Genomic DNA, 15,984 nt, shown 5'->3' with positions numbered 1-15,984 from the left:
AGTTAAAGACCAGACAATACCAAATGTAAAAGCGAAAAAAAAAATTGAAAAGGTCAATACTTGTAGGTCTACTTTTTGTTTGTTAGGGCATCATTACCAAAGGCGAATATAGAATTGTGGTGACCAATAAATGTGTGGGTCTACTAATGCATAACATCTAAATTATCTTGGACAAAAGGATTCTCGAGCCAGCACCAATACTATCAATATCAATAAGATCAATTAGCCCTAAAAGTTTGAAGGACCAGAGCACCAATACTATCAATGTTAATTATATCAGTTCTCCCTATAAGTTTGAAGGAGCTGTTTCCGAGTATTCCAGCGGAAGGTTGCAGCAGGAGTGACACAGATAAACGGCAGGCTTATCACCTCTCTTAGCTTATCCCTTGGGTAAAAAACCGTAGGCTCTTAACCTCTCTTAGCTTATCCCTTGGGTTTTCGAAAACTAATTGAAAGAAGTATTTAGTTCTACATATAAAAAATACTAATTTTAATGTGTGACTTTTTTTATTATATTTTGGGTTCTACATTGCTTTGATTGTTTTGTTTTACTTTATTTAGATAATGTCTTCGTGCGTCTCAGAAGGAATGAAGTATTTTAGTATTTTTTTTTTAATTATTAATTAAAAAAAAACTTTTCCAAAAAAAAGTTTTTAAAGAAAAGTAAGAACTACATTAAACCAAAAATGAGCAAAAATAAAATAAAATAAGCTACCAAGCGTGAAACTACCACAAATCAGCATCGATAAATAAATGAAACGCACACCAAACAGAAATTACAATAAATAACCAAGGGAAACTCAAAACGAGCGGAAATTAACATGAGTAGGGCTGAAAACCCCTATGGCTTCCCAAGGCCAGAACCTAATTTGCACTTTACTGAAAAATGTGTTTTTGCTTTTATAAGTTTAATAAATCAAATAATATTAACAATTTTTGATTATTAAATATCAGTATATGTAGATTAAACTGACAATGCCTATTCATTTGTATTTTTTTTCAGTAAAGTGCAAATTATGTTCTGGCCTTGGGAAGGCATAGGGGTTTTCAGCCCTACTTAAGCAACTTCTTGCTGTTGATTTTTTTTGTGTTTTGAAGTCTCAAATTACCTTAGACAGACCCAATTTACATTGGACCCAAGAATAAACTTCTGACTCTAACACTGACTCTGACATTACTTCATTATTAAATAAGATTCGACGATCTCTCCATCCGTCAAGCACTGTGTTCATCAAATACCTTTTCATTTTTACCCAAATATTTGCTGAAAAATAAATACATTTTAGAAAAAAAAAAAAAAACACTTTTGACCGGTAGTCTAAAGTCAATTGACGTGATTTGAAAAAAAGTAAACGATTCAAATATTAAATTATGTAACCGTTAGAATCTTGAGATCAAAGCTAGAATCATAATCGCAACTAAAATTACACCCGTTCATTTACAAAATCACATTTCGAACAACAATATCGAATTTTAGACACCTCAGAACTCTGGCTAAATTATCCTCCTGGCACAACTTTTCTATGGGCAAAATCTACACATATAAAATGAAGAGCCCATTTGCTTATATCCTTTATTCCACAGAGTACACTGCAAAACTACTCAAGCACCAAAGACATTCAAATAAGACCCCTTGGGATCATCTTAAGTCTGTTCAAACCTACAGTGCCACATTTTCATCAGCGTTACCACATTGAGTCATGGTATGAAAAGTAAAACGAATTTTTTTAATTTTACCAGCACTTTTCATTCCCCAAAAATTCAAACATTAACAATGGTTGATTCCTAAAGACAGTCATACCTTCAGAGCAATCTAAACATTCTTTAAGCTCTGTATTGCCATATGTTTTGTATTGTTTTTAACTGCCTTACCATCCACGTTTCTTTTTTATATTTGGATTCTTTGTCCACTAGAACCAAACAACTCTTTAACCACATATCAAGGTTTTCTTATTTGAACAAATTTAGTTATTTGTTTTTTCTTACTTTGAACACTATATACAATTGTAGAAACTTCCATTCATACAATTTAAACATTCAGCTTTTTTTTCTGGTCTTGGTACTTCTCAATCTTGAAGCATTGGACAATAAAACTATTTTAAAATAATTAGAAAATATTTCCTATCCTAAAAGTTTTGTGTTATATTGTATTTTTAAACAAAATCTACATTATCTTGTTTAAACATTTCATTTGTATAGTTTGTAATAAGTATAATATTGAAGTAGTATATATTACACTATGTTTTAATTATAATATATAATGATTATGTTTTAATTGTAAAATAAAATAATAATCATAAATTAATATTCAAAGTAATTATAAATATTATTAAAAGTAGGTTAAAAACCCTTTGTGTTATCGCAACCGTAGTGGTGTCACATAAAAACGGTCACAAAAGAAGATCACATAACTGCAGCTAAATTTTCAGATGCCACCATAAAGACGGTCACAGTATTTTCAATCCCAGTTTGATAAGCCATTTCTAACTGACCTTCAAGAGTAAATCCGGGAGATTAAAATTCGTCTCAGAAACCGAAAAGGTTTTTCAAGTTGTGGCAAATCAATTTTCCAACTTGAACATAATAACTTGTACCAGAATCCACTGGCTTCCAAAATTTGATTATTTGTCATTTTAGGATATTTTGTTTGATACTTTTTGTTTTGGAAGATGTTGTATATAAAATTAATGGGCACCGGCAAGGGGGGGGGGGAGAGGGCCATATATAATTTGGTTGGCGCAAAAAAAAAAAAAAAAAAAAAAAAAAATGAAAATCAATTAATGGTAATTAAAAAACCACCCATTTAAAAAACGGAAGTATAAAAGCCTAGCTATTGATAACATTCAGGCAAAGAATCAGATTTTTATGGTGATCTTAAATATACATTTAATTATTAGTAATAACTGCAGTTATTAGAGCATAAGAAAGTTCGTATAAGCCACTATAATCAGAAAAGTTTCCCCTGAACGGACTGTTAGGAATTCCTGTGTTTTCCCCATGAACGGATACGTTTTTGTGTTTTATTATCAATTTTTTTTGGGGGGGGTTTCTAGGAGTGTTTATATTTATCTATTTTTCACTTTGAAAAAGATTTAATCTTTTACAGTTATGAAGTATAAAGGTGTCAAATATACTGGCTTTTGGCATCCAAAATAAAATTAAAATTATTGAATTAAAACTTTTTATTTAATTTTCTTAATCTTAGGTTTGATGTTTCCCTTTGAACAAACTAATTTTTTATAAACACTGAGTCTAAAGGCGTTAAATATTTCGGTGTTTGATAACCAGGCAAAAAACTGTCTTTATTGCTAAAAAAAAAAAAATATATACGTAAAACGCTTCGGCATTGCTCAAAATAAATAAACGCGGGGAGTTTGTATCTTAGTTTTTGTAAGTAGGCTATTGTTTTCTGTATTTTATGTAAATTCTTACTTTTTTTTATTTTTAAATACTTTTACTTTAATTGACATACTTCTTCCATGGCCTTTAGAAAATTGTTGTCTCTAAGCTTCATTAAATAAAGAAACTAAAATATAGTTTTTTTCAACTGAAAGTAAGAAGCAACATTAAAACTTAGAAGGAATAAAAATGATTACGTATATGAGGGCGGTTGCCCACCTCCTCAACACCTCACTCTTCAAGTTACAGCTTTTTGGCACTTTAAGACAAGGGGGCAACCCCCGTCATATGTGTAATAATTTCTGTTTGTTGTAAGTTTCAATGTTATTTCTTACTTTCAGTTGAAAACTTGTTTTTTTTTCTTTATTTCTGATCGCTTTTTAAATAACGTCAGGATACCTGGCTCCACCTCCACGAAAAAATCCACGGACAATTACCTTTAACACCTCCACACGTAAAACTAAATCGGTAAAGAGAAAGCAAGACATATAAAGAAATTTCGTATATGAATTCTGACAAATTCACCCACCGTAAAATTTCTTCTTAAAATTTCAACCCCTGGAAGCTATCCTCTCCATTGAAAATTCTCCCAGCAGAAAATTTGTCCTCCCCATCCCCACCCGAAAAATACATACATACTTCCCAACAACAAATAAACAAAGGGCGATTTTTATAACTTATAAACCTTCTCCTATGGGCTGTAGGGGGGTCATTTTATCACCAAAGACATAGTTATTGGGCCTTTCAACTATGCTGAAGAAAAAGCTCTCAAAATTTTATTTGACGATTTTTATTAGACGGAAAAAAGTGACGTGGGAGGAGGCCTAGTTACCCTCCAATTTCTTGGTCACTTAAAAAGAGCACAATAACTTTTCATTTCCATTAAAATGAGCCCTATCCCGACATTCTAGGCCCACTGGGTCGATACAATCACCCCTGGAAAAAAAAAAAAAATTAAAGACGCATCCGTATTTTATCTTCTGGTAAAAATTACAAAATTCAACATTTTTTTTGCTTAAGAGCATCAATGCGCTATATGAGCAATATGAGCTTTAAACATCTACGTTAGGGTTTTTTGATACGCTGAATCTGATGGCGTTGTTTTCATTAAAATTATATGACTTCAAGGGGGTCTTTCCCCCTTTTTCCAAAAATTAGACAAATTTTCTCAGCCTCGTTGCTTTTGATGAATGAGACTAAACTTAATGAAACTAAAATATTTGGAATCAGCATAACAAGCCAATTGTTTTGATATTTCTATTGTTGTCAAAATTCCATTTTTAAGAGTTTTGGTTACTATTGAGCTACTATTGAGTTTTGGTAACTGTTCGATTACCCATTAAAATCCAAACAGATATCATTGAAATGTAGATCGTATTTTCTCAGTTGCCAAAAGTATTACTACTACTACTACTACTAACGACTCACTGCAGCCCCAAGCCACCCAAGGCAAACACAGCAACGCACGCTCCTCCTCCATTCTAATCTAATCAACGCCTCCCTTTTTAAACCAGTCCACAACGTTCCCATTTCCTTTAAATCTTTCTTTATGACGTCCTCCCACCCCAGACGAGGACGGCCTGCTTTACGCTTAGCCCTAGACGGTTAGCTGAAAAGAACCATCTTCGGGAGTCTGTCATCCTTCATCCACGCAACGTGCCCTAGCCACCTAAAGCTTTCTTTCATTATAGCCCTAGAGAGCGGTATTGAACCGGATTTTTCGTATAGCCTATTGTTTGAAAACGGTCAGTCAGCCGGGTACCCAGAACAATCCTTAAGCAATTTCTCTGGTAAACATCTGGCAAATCGTCATCCGCTTTTCTGAGCGCCCATGTTTCAGAGCCATATTTGACCACTGTCATCACTGTAACTTCTAATATTCTAATCTTGGTTTGCAGACTTACCTTTCAATTCTTCGAAACTTTTTTTACCTGTGAAAAAACCCTGAGCCTTGGCTATTCTACTTCACTGCTCCCACCATCTTTACTAATAATACTACGTAGGTAAGTGAAGCTGCCCACCTGATCGATTTTTTCATCACTCAACGTCACATTTTCATCTTCACTAATTCCTATCCTAGTGACTTAGTCTTCTTAACATTATTTTTCAAACCTATTCTAGCACCCTGAACTCACAAAACCCCTAAAAGTTAATTCATTTTGCTCACAGTTTCATCTACGATGATGGTTAAATCATCAGCATAATCTAAGCTCTGGAGAAGACCTTTTCCTCCCCATTTGATTTCGTGGTCTTCCATTGCCATCCTGTGCTACTTAAGACAAAGTCCATCAAAATAATCCATATAATGGGGGATAGAACACAACCCTACTTAACTCCTGATTTAATACAAAACCAGCTCCTAACCTCATTTCCTACCTTAACCGCACCAATGTTATTCTCATACATAGGACTAATTACTTTAATGTATTTGTCTGGTATGCCATACAAGGATAAAACCTTTACTAAAACTCTTCTATCAACAGAGTCGAACGCTTGCTCATAATCTATAAAACTGATGACCAAAAATTTTTGACAACTCAGGCACTTCTCATTTATTAGCCTAAGAGTGAAAATTCGGTCGACATATCCTCTACCTTTTCTAAAACCGCAATGTTCTTCTCTTAAAACTTTTTCTACGGCATCTCTCAGTCTAAAAAGTATCATATTACTAAGTAATTTACTACCTACAGAGACCAGACTAATGCCTCGATGATTACCACACTCAATTTTATCACCTTTCTTATAGTGACTTAATTAAAGTTTTCCTTAAATCGTCAGGTACTTCCCCTTTTTCAAATATCATATTCATAATCTTCAGGAACTTATTTCTAACCTCATAGCCACCATATTTAAGAAACTCATTTACAATCCTATCAGCACCTGGAGCCTTATTATTTTTTACAACTTTTAGTACGGTCGCTCAATAGTACGTCACAAACTTTTTAATTTTCCTCTATATCTTTTACTGCAACTCTATCTAGGTTAAGCAAATTCTAAAAATGTTTGGCCCATCTCTCTTTAGTTCTTTCCTTATAGCTAATTGTGGCCACATTCCTATCTTTAATTGGGACAAGTCCCGATTGATTACTCCCTGTCAATTCATTAACATGCCAGTACAATATTTTATTATTATGCCGTCTAGCTGCATCTTCCAGATCCTAGACAATTTTATCCACGGCCTCCACTTCACACCTCCTTAGTTCATATTTTAATTCTCTCTCCACTTTCTTTACATTCCTTTGGTTTTCATAGGATCCATCACTCAGATAATTCTTATACAAGTCCTTTATCTTTTCTATTAAACATAAAGCTTTTTCACTAATATTCTTAGCTGCAATTCTAGCTTTCTTCCCTATGACACCTTCAGAAACTTCACAAATTATTCTTGTAAAATTATTCCAACCATCTTCCACATTATCAAAATTTAAACTCTCAAGTTTAGTATTCAACTGTTCCTGGAAAGTTTCTCTCAAATTCTCCTCCTGGAGTCTACCAACATCATAACTTCCATAACTTCCCAGTAGTGTCAATAACCCTTGACACTACTAGATGGTGATCTTAACTTTTAATATCAATAACAGCACTCCTATATACCCTAGTATCTTGTGTGGATCCTGCCAGTCTTCGGTTTACTATAATATAATCAATAAGGTTTGCTGTCATACCATCACGTGAATACCATGTTAACTTATGAGCCATTTTATGACCAAACACCGTATTGGTTATAACTAGATTGTTATACCTACAAAATTGCAAAAGTCTGTATCCATTACTGTTTTCTTTTCCTACAACAAATTTACCTACGCTATGATACTATCTATTCCTATTTCTACCAACCTGGGCGTTAAAATCTCCTAGTAAAAACATCATATTTCTACATGGGACCCTGTATCTTTGCTCCTGTAACTGTAAGTAAAATTTATCTAAATCACTAGTATCTTCGTCAGTCGGTTCATAAGGGGCATATTCTACTATAACTGATACCCTGAACTTTTTAGTCATAAAATGAACAATTAGTATTCTATTATTAATACCTTCCCAGCCTAAACAAGACTTAGCAGCTTCTTTATTCATCATGGGTCCTACTCCCTGTCTATGAACCCCCACCATTCCTGCCTGAGTAAACAAATTCTACATCACCTAATTTCATGCTTCCTACCCCTGGGATAAGTGTTTATGAAACTCCTGATAAGTCCAGTTCAAATCGTCAGTTAAAATGTGGATACAATAGTCATTTTTTAACGTCGTAACACTACAAGTTCCAAATTTGGTGTCCTTTAAATCATTGAAATTATTTTTGCCTCAGGAAAAGCAAAGATCCCGGATACCAGTGCAGGACAGGGATCACATATCTTCTCAAGTCTACACCGAAGTGCTTAAGCTGGCTTAGAACCAGACATCAATAATTGCACGTTGATTAGTGCTGTTCTACGTTTAAATTTGCAATTTCAATTTTGGGTAATATTTGAATATACTAAAAAAAATGGTGATGAATAGTAATTTCGGTGGTAAGTACTTGTTAATATTACTACTGAAGAACTTTGGTTGGATGAGAAGGAGTATTATTGTTTGTATGGAGGGAAATTCTGTGACATTTTTGATCTTCTACATAACTGAAGCCATAACAGCCTCTACAATGGGATTTTCTCATCGATAAATACATTGCATAGCCTATATTTTTTTTTAAATACATTGAAGTATTTCATATAAATGAAAAAGAAAAATATTACTATTGAAAATTGCTGAAAACTAAGTTCCTAGCACTATTTGCCACCCCACATAAATTTCATGGCGTGGTTGATGATAACCTACCATGCATTTTCACCTCTGTGCTGGTAGATATGGGAATGTAACATATAAGTTGTATAGAGGAACAATTTAATTAATTCCTACTCCCCCTTCCTCCCTGAATATTTATTTAAAGCATCATGAAGAGTAAGCAGTTTGTCCATTAAAATGAACTTTTGTAGGAATCTACCCTCCCCCCCCTCTACACTGCCTAACCCCCCCCGCCGGATAGCTGATACGCACGTACAGATAAACCACCGTAGCATAATTTCATTAAAATTAAAGCGAACCAACTTGGTTGAATCCAGTACTACCAACGTGTGGCATTACTTCTTTTGCAACCGGGAAGCCTAAAATATAGTTATTGATACTTTTAAATCAATTAGCTCTTCAGGATTTTGAAATGATTGCAAATTCGTCCCCTTCAGGGCAAAGTCGTAGTTTGGTGCCATTAACCACCTAACCCTCACCCAATTATCACTGCTGTTTTGGCGTCTGCCCCAACCCCCTGAAAATTTTTTTGCCGACACCCTTACTAAAATTCGTTTAGTTGTGGAGCATCTATTTTGACTTCGCATTGCGTCAAAGTATATTCTGATATGGCATTTCAGCCTAAGAAGAAAAAATTATTTCGGAAAGTGTTGTAAGTGAAATTTCATCACGCATAAAGTAAAAAGTTAGTAACTAAAAAACTTAGATCACAGGCTAGAATCTCGTTCCGATCTTGCCTAATATTTGAAAAATAACCTAGAAAAAATTGCTTAGTTTATATGATAACTTTTAAGCAATCAAAAGACTTTCTGGGTGTGTATAAACTTGGGGTTGGTAATTCATTGCTCCCAAGACATTCTTGTTTTCAAATCAACATGCTTTTAGGAGGTCTTAATTTTTGGATTATATTAGGCCTATTGTGCTCTGTAGCATGCTACTCTTATGCAGTGCTGTGTTCTATAAAGGCAGCTTACGTGGTATCAAGGGTCACATTATCGGTGATAACCAATAAAGGGGCATTATCAGCAAATGTTTTTTAATGAAACTGTAAACTGTCAACACTTTCAGCTTTAATACTTTGTGAAAATTCAATCACCCCAAATCCTGGATCCGCCCCTGTTGACCTTAAAAATGGTTCAGGTTTTTGAAAGTAGCTTTGAGCCCGTTAGAAATATTGTTACCTGGAATCTTGTTCCTAGATTCTTCTAAATGCGCTTGATCTCGCGGGTACGAAATCGTACAATTGTCCCTGCCAATCACACCTCTCTCTAAACTCTCCCTTATTAGTCGAACTTTTTCACTGTCTGTTAATTCTCGATAGAGTCTGAAAAAAAAAAGCCTGTATTAAGCCCAGAATATGTTATCTGAAAAAAAGAACGGTTTGAAAAGTCAGATTCCTTGGATGTTTTCACATTCTTTTTCAGAGGCAGCGCAATACCGCTGAATAAGTAAAGATAGAAGAGGGCACAATTTTATTTTCTTTACCAAGGCTCTTCGTTTAGAAGAAGTGGTCATAGAAACTTAAAAAGGAGCTCAATCGATTGGAAATAGAAACTTCTAAGTAAGTAAAAAGGAAGTATGACGGAACTAGACCCTTAAGGTCCAAACCGGTGGTTCTGATCTCCGTTTCATGGCCCTTCAGCCAGGAAACGCAATCGGGAGGGGGGGTCGTGGGGGCCAGCCATCTTGTGCTCTCTCACACCCTTCCAGCTTACCGTCCCCAGATTTCTCTAGGTACCCATTTAGAGCAGGGTCGACTCTGGCTAAGCTTACAGAGTCACACCACTGACCCGCTTCCCAAACCAAATAACTGGCCGCGCCAGGGATCGAACACGTGCCCCTTGGACAAAATTCTAGAACTTCTAGTCCCCTTTCTAACAATAAAGTGATTGGAAGGGTAACATCCCCCACCCCACAAAAACAACATTCCCCCCCACAACCAGTCGAGAAATTATAGAGAAACCAGTGTCAGTAAAGATGAAATGTACGGTAAAAATGTCGTAGGTATGCCCCAACCCTAGAGTCCTGAGGACACGGGCACTGAGTTATACTAGTTGCCCACTGTTAACATATAAGGTTTCTATGGATGGGGTGGTTGTATAAACTTCAGAGAGGGCTCATTCGATTGGAAATCAGAAGTTCTAGTACCCTTTTAAAGAGTTAAAAATGATTATTGGTATCAAAATGGCCATCTTACAATTTCAATCAAACACGTTTAGGAAAAACAGGATTTCAGGGAGGGGGAGTTATTTTCCCTCCACCACGTTTGACTCCTATAAGGAAACCACAAGAATACATTTCTAATTAAATATGCCTCCTTTGAAGTTCAAACTAAAAAACCTTACATATACCCGTGGGGTATAAATTAAAATCATTGTCTCCAGTGTCAGGGGAATTGTGTAAACCCCAAAGGCCTTATTATACGATCGTTGGACTATTTCTGAACAAAAGGCTATCTCAAAATTTTTATTAGATGTATGACAGGGGGAAAATATACGATGTGAAGGGGTATCTACCCTTGAATCATTTTGTCTCTTAAAACAGGCGCTAGAACTTCTGATTTTCCAATATAATGAGCTCCTCCCAAGTTTATATGGCCACCCTTTCCGTAAAAACCTTATATGCCCCCAGGACATAACTTAAAACACTTGGCTTGGGACCCATTGGGGGGGGGGGGTATCCTCAAAGACAGAGGAATAATATACCCAAAAATGATTTCCCAAATACACAGTGTTTTGGTGATATGAAAGGCGGATGAGGGGTATTTGCCCTTCAATTGCTTTTGTCTATTAAAGAGGACACTAGCCATTTCAACTTACAATCGAATGAGCCTTTTTCAAAGTTTTTACGCCAATAAGTAGCCATCCAAAATTACTGTCAGATACATTTTGGGAAAATACGAGTTTTGGAGGTGGGGGTATCTTACCCTAAGAGCTATGGGACAACCTAAGAGGTTGTCATCCTCAGTCATAATTTTCAGACTAATCAACCGCGGTGAACAAAATGGCTATCTTAAAATTTGAATTGCATCTTTTTTTGCAGAAATGATTGGTGTGAAGGAAGACGACAGGTTGCCCTCTTGTCACTTGCGACTATTGAAAAGAGCACTACAACTTGTAACTTCCATTTTCAAGGTTTCGTATGTGGAAAAAATTTTTTAGACTTATTACAAATCTAGAAATCAAACAACTACATACTTGATCAATTTTTTTAACAAGAGTTTACTCGATTTACAGCAATCAATTTGAAATAAATAAAAGAAAATCAATTGACTTAAGGCCCATTCATAATCAGATTTTACTAGTGCAAAGATTAAGCTAGCGGTAACTTAGGTCAATAAGAGTTTTCAATTATTTTTTGGCCAATCCTAAAATTCTCTAAAGAATCTAATGACTAAAATTAGCACTTGATAAATATTGTTATTAATGAAATCTCATTTTAAATGAGCCTTAAAAAACTCCTGTTTGTAAATACAAGAAAAAAAAAACCTCACTATCTCTCACTATTCCTAAAAGTAAAAATGAAATGAGATAGATATGGGAATACCAATACTCTTTAACAACTTACATAGGCCAGTGAACAACTCCAGGTTGGATTTTGTCCATTAATTGAAGCAGCACTCCGTCAATGTCACTGTTGTCAAGGTCAGTGTAAAGCCAGTTCACATGAGGGCTAACTCCCATTGAAGTCATCCAATTTGTATAAGCTAAAAAAAAAGACAATCTATTGTTGCAATGAAAGCAGTAGGAACCAAGTGAGTTCATCATACAGAATTTTGACCAAAGGATAATGACACAATTTTCGAATTGTGTCATTCGAACACAAGACTTGATTCTTCTTGCGGCATATCCCTCCAAGAAGTCAGGATCATCATTGTCTAAAGAACGCCACACACACGACAAGGGTCCTAATCTACATAGGCTCTCTTCCGACTGTTAAGATTCATATCATTTGACCAGCACCACTCCTTCACTTTATTAGAAAGTCCTTGAAGTACGGGAGTGGCAAGACGTAGGTCTTGTGCAGCAATGAAAAAGTTGCTGTCGTCAGCAAAAAGAAAAGGCTTGACAGAGGGATGAAGCCAATCGACAATATTGTTAATATAAATTAAAAACAGGAGTGGTCAAAGCACATGGCCGAATGGGAAACCTTTCAATATAGGCAACGTAGAAGAAAAAGTACTATTAATTGATCCATATTGAAATATTCTTGAAAAATAAGACCGTAACCATTCTAGTAGGGAATCCATACACCCCAAATAATAATAGTTTAAACAGAAGAACGAAGTGGTCGACCAATACTGCAAACCAATTGTATTACAAATGATTTCTTTTGTGATTAATATTGAAAGTAAACATTAAAATTATAGTAAAATATTGAACTGATCAGCTTTCAGAAATTAATATAAATATACATTAAATATTCAGTTTAATTTATTAGTTGTTTCTAAAGTTGTACAAGACGAATACAGTTTCACTCCAAACAAGAGTTTGGATACTACCCCCTTCCTTAACTGTAAATAAAAACCAAAAGCCAATACGAACATCCCTTTCATAAGAAAAGCCAATACGAGCATCCCTTTCATAAGGGGGCTAGTTCGGCCCCCTTCGGATATCTTTTGACTATTAAAAAGGAGCTCGAACTTTTAATTTTCCAATCAAACGAACCCTCTCTGCAGTTTATACAAGCATCCATTTCATAAGAACCATATATGGCCCCAGGCATATCTTACAACCCCGGCCCCCGGGCCTGGAGTTTTTAGACAACACAAAATTTTTTTTTAAATAAATTATTAAAAATTTTTAACTTAATGGCAATCTAAAAATTTTTTTGTTTGCATTTGAGTAAAAAATGGACGGGGGGAGGGGGCTAGTTGCCCTCCAATCTCTTTTGACTCTCAAAAACTGAACTAGAACTTTCAATTTCGAATCAAATGAGCCCACTCTGAAGTTCCTACGAGCATCCCTTCCATAAGAAACATCCCCCATGGCATAACTTACAAGGCCTGCCCTCGGGTCCTGTGTTGACCCCGGAGTTTTTGTTATATAGTCCTTGAACTATACTTAAAAAATGGCTATTTCAAAGTTCTCATCGGATGGGTTTGAGGAAAAAAGGGCGTGAAGCGGGGGGGGGACTAGGTGCCCACCGATATATTTTTACGATTAAAAATTTAAAAATAAAAATAAATTTCCAATCGAATTAGCCCTCTCCAACCTTTATACTAGCATCATTTCCAAAATAGTAATAAACGCCCCCCAGAACCCTATAAGGCATATTATGCCTATAGGAAGTTGTATTGACACCGAAGGTTTTCTTATCCGACCTTTGAACTATTTTTAACAAATTTATGTCTCAAAAATTTTCATCAAAAGGGTTTGGAGAAAGACGGCGTGGGGGGGGGGGGGCTAGTGGCCCACGGATATCTTTTGACTATTTAAAAGTGAGCTCGAACTTTCAATTTCCAATCAAACGAGCCCTCTCTGCAGTTTATGCAAGCATCCATTTCATAAGAGCCATACATGCCCCAAGGCATATCTTACAACCCCTGCCCCCTGGCCTGGGGTGTTGTGTCGACACATGAGTTTTTTTTATCTGAATTTGAACAATTCCTAACTTAATGACTATCTAAAACATTTTATCAGATGCAATTGGGGGGAAAAGGGGCAGGGGGGGGGGGCTAGTTACCCTCCAATCTCTTTTGACCCTCAAAACTGATCTAGAACTTTCAATTTCGGATCAGATCAGCCCACTCTTAAGTTCCTACGAGCATGGCTTCCATAAGAAACATCCCTCGGGGCATAACTTACAAGGCCTGCCCTCGGGTCCTGTGTCGACCCCGGAGCTTTTTTTATATAGTCTTTGAACTATTTAAAAAAAATGACTATTTCAAAGTTCTCATTGGATGGGTTTGAGGAAAAAAGGGCACGAAAGGGGGCTAGGGGCCCTCCAATCTCTTTTCACGCTTAAAAAGTAAACTAGAACTTTTAATTTCCAATCAAATGAGCCCTCTTTGAAGTTTATACGAGCATTCCTTCCATAAGAACCATATATGCCCCCCGGGCATAACTTACAAAGCCTGCTCCAGGCCCGTGGGGAGTTGTGTCGCCACCGGAGTATTGTTATATGGTCTTTAAACTGTTTTCAACAAAACAGCTATCTCGAAATTTTTATCAGATGCATTTGGGAAAACAGGCGTGGGGGGGGGGGGGAGAGGCTGTTTACACTCTGATATCTTTTTACGCTTAAAATGTGAACTAGAACTTTCAATTTCCAATCAAATGAGCCCTCTCTGAAGTTTTTATGAGTATTCCTTCCATATATGCCCCCATAACTTATAACCCTTGCCCTGAAGGCTGTGGGGGGATTGTCCTTCTCTAAGACATAATTTCCAGAACTTTCAACTACGTTGAAAAAAATGGCTATCTCAAAATTTTGATTGGATATATTTGGGGAAGTAGTGGACGTGGAAGGGGTGTTAGTTGCCTTCCAATCACTTTCGACTAATAAAAAGGGCACTAGCCATTTAAATTTCTAATCGAATGAACCCTTTTTGAAATAACTAGGACAACATTTTCTATAAAAATCTTATATGCCACCAGGGCACAACTTAAAATCCTTGCCCAGAGGGCTGTGGGGCTGGTTTTCATCCTCAAAGACCTAATGTCCGAATTTTCAACTACGTTGAACAAAATGGCTATCTCAAATATTTGATTAGATGTGTTTGGGCAAAAGGTGGGCATGAGAGGGGGATCAGCTGCCCACCAAACCCTTTCGACAATCAAACAGGGCACTAGCCCAATGAATTTCGATTTCCAATCGAATGAGCTCCCTTTGAAGTTTATACGACAACCCATTCCATATAGAGCCTCTAGGAAAAAAAACAAAAACAAATAATAAAACATTAGAGCCCTATGGCCTTTGCAATCAAATGACTCCTCTCAGAAGTTTTTACGAGCATCCCTTCCATGAAGGGAAGGGATGCTCCATGAAAAGAAGAATTTTACAGAACCATATATTTCCCCAGGGTATAACTTAGGACGCCTGCTCTCAGGCCCTAGGGGGCTGTGCTCACCCCGGAGCTTTCATTATACGGTCTTTGAACTATTTTAAAAAAAAATTGCTATTTCAAAGTTCTTATCAGATTGGTTTGAGAAAAAGAGGCAAGCGGCGGGGAGCTAGGTGCCCTCCAATCTCTTTTGACTCTTAAAAAGTGAACTAGAAATTTGAAATTCAAATCAAATGAGTTATTCAAATCAAATGAATAACCCTCTTAGAGGGTTATTCGAGCATCCATTCCATAAGAACCATATATACCCCCAGGGAATAACTTAAAGCACATGCCCCCAGACTCTGGGGGTAGTGTCGACACCGGAGTTGCTGTTATATGATCTTTGAACTATTTTTAACAAATTAGCTATCTAAAAATTTTCTGAATTTTTTTTAAAATATTTCCGTTATCTATAAATATTCTTTTAAATAAAAAAAAAATTGAAAAAAAAAAATGAATTGGATGCATTCGGGAAAAAAGAGCGTGGGGGGATTTCAATTTCCAAATCAAACGAACCCTCTCTAAAGTTTACCAGGGCATTCCTTCCGTAAGAACCATATATGCCCCCAGGGTATAACTCCTAACCCTTTCCCTGAAGCCTGTAGGAGGAGTGTCCTGCTCAAAGATATAATTTCAGGAACTTTCAACTACCTTGAACAAAATGGCTACCTCAAAATTTTTGATTGTATATGTTTGGGGAAATGGTGGGCAAGGAAGGGGTGTTAGTTGCCTTCCAAACACGTTTGACTATTAAAAAA

At 36.1% G+C, this 15,984-nt stretch overlaps 1 protein-coding gene and 1 long non-coding RNA gene across 2 annotated transcripts in view; both read right to left on the bottom strand.

Moving 5' to 3' along the window:
* LOC148955468 (uncharacterized) overlaps window positions 1–15,984 on the bottom strand; it is a 257,094-nt gene that overhangs the window by 175,505 nt on the left and 65,605 nt on the right. The window lies entirely within an intron of this gene.
* LOC148955469 (plastin-2-like) overlaps window positions 1–15,984 on the bottom strand; it is a 43,461-nt gene that overhangs the window by 6,076 nt on the left and 21,401 nt on the right. The window contains exons 6-8 of the mRNA XM_089104972.1: window positions 11,746–11,884; window positions 9,360–9,502; window positions 1,110–1,264 (exon numbers count right to left, since the gene is read on the bottom strand). Coding sequence (XP_088961098.1) covers window positions 1,110–1,264; window positions 9,360–9,502; window positions 11,746–11,884 — 437 coding nt within the window. The remainder of the gene's footprint in view (window positions 1–1,109; window positions 1,265–9,359; window positions 9,503–11,745; window positions 11,885–15,984) is intronic.

This window comes from Artemia sp. Qi Xiang Cuo, chromosome 2 (genome assembly GCF_049724085.1).
Source record: "Artemia sp. Qi Xiang Cuo chromosome 2, ASM4972408v1, whole genome shotgun sequence".
Taxonomy (NCBI): Eukaryota; Metazoa; Arthropoda; class Branchiopoda; order Anostraca; family Artemiidae; genus Artemia; species Artemia sp. Qi Xiang Cuo.
This window is presented reverse-complemented; position numbering and strand designations above follow the sequence as displayed.